Genomic DNA, 4111 nt, shown 5'->3' on the forward strand with positions numbered 1-4111 from the left:
ACGTCTTCGGTGAGGTCCCACAGGCAAAACTGCGTGTCCTGGCCGGCCGAGCCGAAGCGGTAAGTGATGGAGCCGGCCTTGGGCATTGGGGAGAGCGGGTCTCCCCCATTCGAGCCCGGGCCGGCCACCTCGGGCTCCTCCTCCTCCTCGACACTCCGTTCCGCATCACCACTGGCTGCCGCCGCCTCCTCGGCCCTTGTGGTGTAGGGGTCGAAGGCCACAGCATTGACCCAAGACTTGTGGCCATGGCCGCGGGCCACCACGCGGCCCTCGGTGAAGGACCACACGGTGACCAGGTCATCTTCACCACCCGTCACAACATAGCGCCCATCGGGGCTCCAGCACACGCAGAGTAAGCCCCCAAAGTAGCTCTTCATGAGCCCCCGCAGGAGCATGGAGTCAAAGTGAAAGACGCGCAGGCAGCCGTCTTGGCTGACACAGGCCAGGTGCCGGCCGTCGGGCGAGAAGGCAAACTCATTGAGGGGCCCCTCGCCCACTGCCCACTTGGCCAGCGGGTTGCGGGGCGCCTTGCTCTTGGCAGCGTAGACGGCGAAGCCCTCCCCCTGCTTCAGCAGGCTGTACTGGGGGGGTGCCGACGCACACGGGTGGCTGACATTGTACAGGTACAGGTGGCCGCTGGCGTGCGATGCCAGAAACAGGCTCTCCGACTCAGGCAGCCACTTCAGGTATGTCACCTTGGTCTTGTCAATCAGCCGCTGCCAGGAGAGATGATGGGGTTGGGAGAAGGCCATCAGACCCTGACAGACCTCCTTCCCAACCTGGCTCCCCAGGAGGCCATCAGACGTGGCCCAGCCCCCAGAGAAGAGCCCCCTCGAGGGAAAGGGCGGTCATGGGAACGCAGACGGGCTGCTTTTGCGGCGGCCAGAGCTCCATGAGCCTCAATGTCCCGTTTGTGGCAAGGGGACAGTCCTGCCCCCCGGGAACTGTCTTCCGTCTAATGCCCCCACCGTCTTTCCATGTCGGGCTCAAGGCAATAACCTGACCCGCAGGCCATCAGCTCCCCTAGGAGCGGTGCGGCTCACTGCTCCAGCCCCAGCGCAGAGCTGTGCACACAGGGGGTCCCTGGCAAGTGCTTCCTAGACACGTGAATGGCAACCCCATCCTGCCTGCAGCTCATCTTTGCTCCTTTTCTCCTCCCAACTCACATCCAATTCTTCAATAACATGCAGAACCTGACCTCTGCTCACCCTGAACCCCAACCACCCTGGTCCCAGCCACCATCAACCCTGGAGTGGCCTAACTGGCCACTAGGCCACCACTGCCCGTGTCCATTCCCTACACTGTTGCCCGAGAGCTGCCATTAGAGTGTGAGTCAGCGCCTGCGCCCCCCACTCTGAACCCCAGGGCAGCCTTTCTCAACCAGGGGTTCAGAGAGAACTAAGCCCTGATGCCCTCAGGCATCCACCGAATGGAAGGAATTAATTTCTTTTCTCCGTATCTAAGTTGCTTCTCATTCTTGGGAGAATTGAGAAAACAACCAGATCAAAGCATTTCTGTGTTATATGGCTCAGCTGAATCCCAGGGGAGAGAGGCTCTAAAGCCCCAGCCTTTCCACAGCCTTCCAGCCCCTACATGACCCGGCCCCTCCACCGACTTCCGGGAGCTCACCTACTTCCCTCCCCTCAGAACTGCTCCGACCAGGTCCTGCTGCGGGGCTTCTGTCCCCACCTCCCTCTACTCAGAATGTCCTTCCCTGGTTCCTTCTTCTTGCCTCCTTCACGTCTTCATTTCAATGTCACCCTCCCAGCGAGGCCCTCCCTGACCACTACCCACCTCACCACGCACCCGCCACGCCCCTTCCCTGCCTGACTTCTCTCCGCAGCTCTCAGCACCTTCAGGCGAACCGCACGCTCCACTTGCTGGGTAACTGTCTGCCTCGCTAGATGAAAGCTCCAGAGGCGGGCCCTCTGTTTTGTTCACCGAGATGAGCCATCCCCAGTGCTGAGAACAAGCCTGGCCCTGAACAAATGCTCCATAACTATTCTGTGAATGGGTGAGCTAGTGCGTTTTTATTCCATTCACTGTTCCACGCACTCCCTTCTGCCATTCATGCAATTCTATGCAGATGGAACACTGCTTCTGAACAGACACACAGGGCACGAGTACCCACAGATAAGGCTGCTCGCCGGCATTTCCTCTTGTGCCAAGTCTGCCCAGGACTAAGCAATCTCCATGCATGATTTTACAACAGTCCTGTGAGGTAGGGATGAAAACCCCATTTTGCAGAGCAGGAAAAAGGAGGTGCCGGGAGGCACTGTCACCTTCCCAAAGCTGCACGGTGAGTCCATGTGGTACAGCAAGGATTTGAATCCAATGCCCACAGGGCCCAGAATTTGAAGACCAACGGCTCTGACTTAAAACCAGTCCAAACTGACGAGCCTCAGTTCTCTAATCTGTAAAATGGGCCTCTCAATCCCCAACCCATTGGTTGATGAAAACTCCAGGAGTCATGTATTCAGCATATGACTAACAAAGCACAGGGCCTGGGCACAGTAGGCGCTGGTGTCATTATTAGCTATCACACTGGCTGCTGTCTGTCACCCATCCCACATAGCTGTCAGTCCACCCCCTTTTCTCCCTCATCCTGTCCCTCTCCGGCCTACACTGCTCCCCAGTGAGCCACAGTTCAATGGCAAACAGTATGTGTGGGGTTGGGTGGGAGAGAAGGGAAGGGGCCATTGGGGGTCCACAATCACCTCTTCATTGAATAGCTTGCTGGTGTCCTTCTTGATGAGGTCCAGGTACTGCACCTGGCCGGCCGAGAACCCCACCAGCAGGGAGATGGTCTCTGTGGCAGCAGTGAACTGGTTGAAGTCATGGCAGGTGGGCTGGGTGCCCTTATAGATCCGCTTGTCAATTGGCTTGTTGAGGTCGATGGACTTAAGTGATGGGAGAAAAGGAGTTAATGGCTTCTCCCACTGAGGAAGGAAGAGGGTGTTGAGGTTGGAGGAAACCACTAAGAGGAAGCAAGGTTAACCCCGCGAGGGAAGTGGGCAGGTAGATGGGTGAGTGGGGAGGGAGGGAGCAACCACAGACAGGAAGAGGGACCCAAATTTCATACAGAATAGAGAAAAGAAAAGATAGGAAGGATCCCCCCACCCAGGGCATAAGACCACAGTGCCTCCCCAAAGTTGGACCCCTCCAACTTCAGGGACACCCTTACTCACAGCATTAGGGTTCAGGGTCCCCATAGTCCCTGAGCTCTGATTCCTTTCCGTCCTACCTCATAACTTCAGCCATCTCCTCTGGGTCTTAGCAACACAATATTCCAACCCCCCCCCCAACTCAGGGTCACCCAAATCCCCAGGCTTTTAAAGCTCATCTCAGGAGTCCCTAAATCAGTTCAGGGACCATTAAACCTCATGGTACCTTCATACCCTCTGGACGCTCAGGACCCCATCCCTTCTGGGGACCACCGTAAGCTCCAGGGGTCTCATCCCCTCTGGCCCCTAGATCACTGTAGAGACCATCACCCCTGAGGATGTCCCCTCTGGGCTCTCATCAACTCCAGCTCTCCCATCAGCTCAGAGATCCTCATTTCCTCCGGGACCCGCATTAACTCCAGAACCGTAATTTTCTCTGGGATCCCTATAACCTCTCAGCCCCCTCACTTCCGGAATCCTGACCTTTGGCTGCCCAGGTCTGGAGACCCCCCCCCGACCCCCCGCTCCTCCTAACACCTCCACAGACTGCAATACCCCTGGGTTCTGCATCACCCCTGGGGTCCCCGTCACCTGCAGAATGCCTGCCACCCAGAACCCCGGAGGGTCTACATCACCTCGGATTCTCCATCACCTCCAACATACTCACCATCCCAGAACCTCCCCCCGCCCCCATAACGGGGATCCCACAGGACCCCAAGGCTTCCCATCCCCTCCAGGCTGCCCGGCACCGGGCGCCTTTTAGGATGATGCATCACCCCCAGAACCCTTTCCCCCAGGGATGTCCATCACACCCAGATGCCGATCTCCGGCCCCTACCACTTCTGGGTCCCCTAGGGACCCCCACCCGCCCGGGACGCAGGCCGCTCACCCGTTGGCTCCCGCGGCGGCAGCAGCCCGGGTAGAAATAGAGCTCGCGGCCCAGGTTG

General features: G+C 58.2%; 1 protein-coding gene across 1 annotated transcript in view; it reads right to left on the reverse strand.

Annotated features, from left to right (window-relative positions):
• DMWD (dystrophia myotonica, WD repeat containing) overlaps positions 1–4110 on the reverse strand; it is a gene marked incomplete at its 5' end in the record, with an annotated part of 6302 nt that extends 2192 nt beyond the window's left edge. Inside the window, 3 exons of the mRNA XM_005863428.2 lie at positions 3–716; positions 2718–2900; positions 4054–4110. Coding sequence (XP_005863490.1) covers positions 3–716; positions 2718–2900; positions 4054–4110 — 954 coding nt within the window. The remainder of the gene's footprint in view (positions 1–2; positions 717–2717; positions 2901–4053) is intronic.
• Between the last annotated feature and the right edge of the window lies 1 nt (position 4111).

This window comes from Myotis brandtii, unplaced genomic scaffold, assembly GCF_000412655.1.
Source record: "Myotis brandtii unplaced genomic scaffold, ASM41265v1 scaffold178, whole genome shotgun sequence".
Classification (NCBI taxonomy): Eukaryota; Metazoa; Chordata; class Mammalia; order Chiroptera; family Vespertilionidae; genus Myotis; species Myotis brandtii.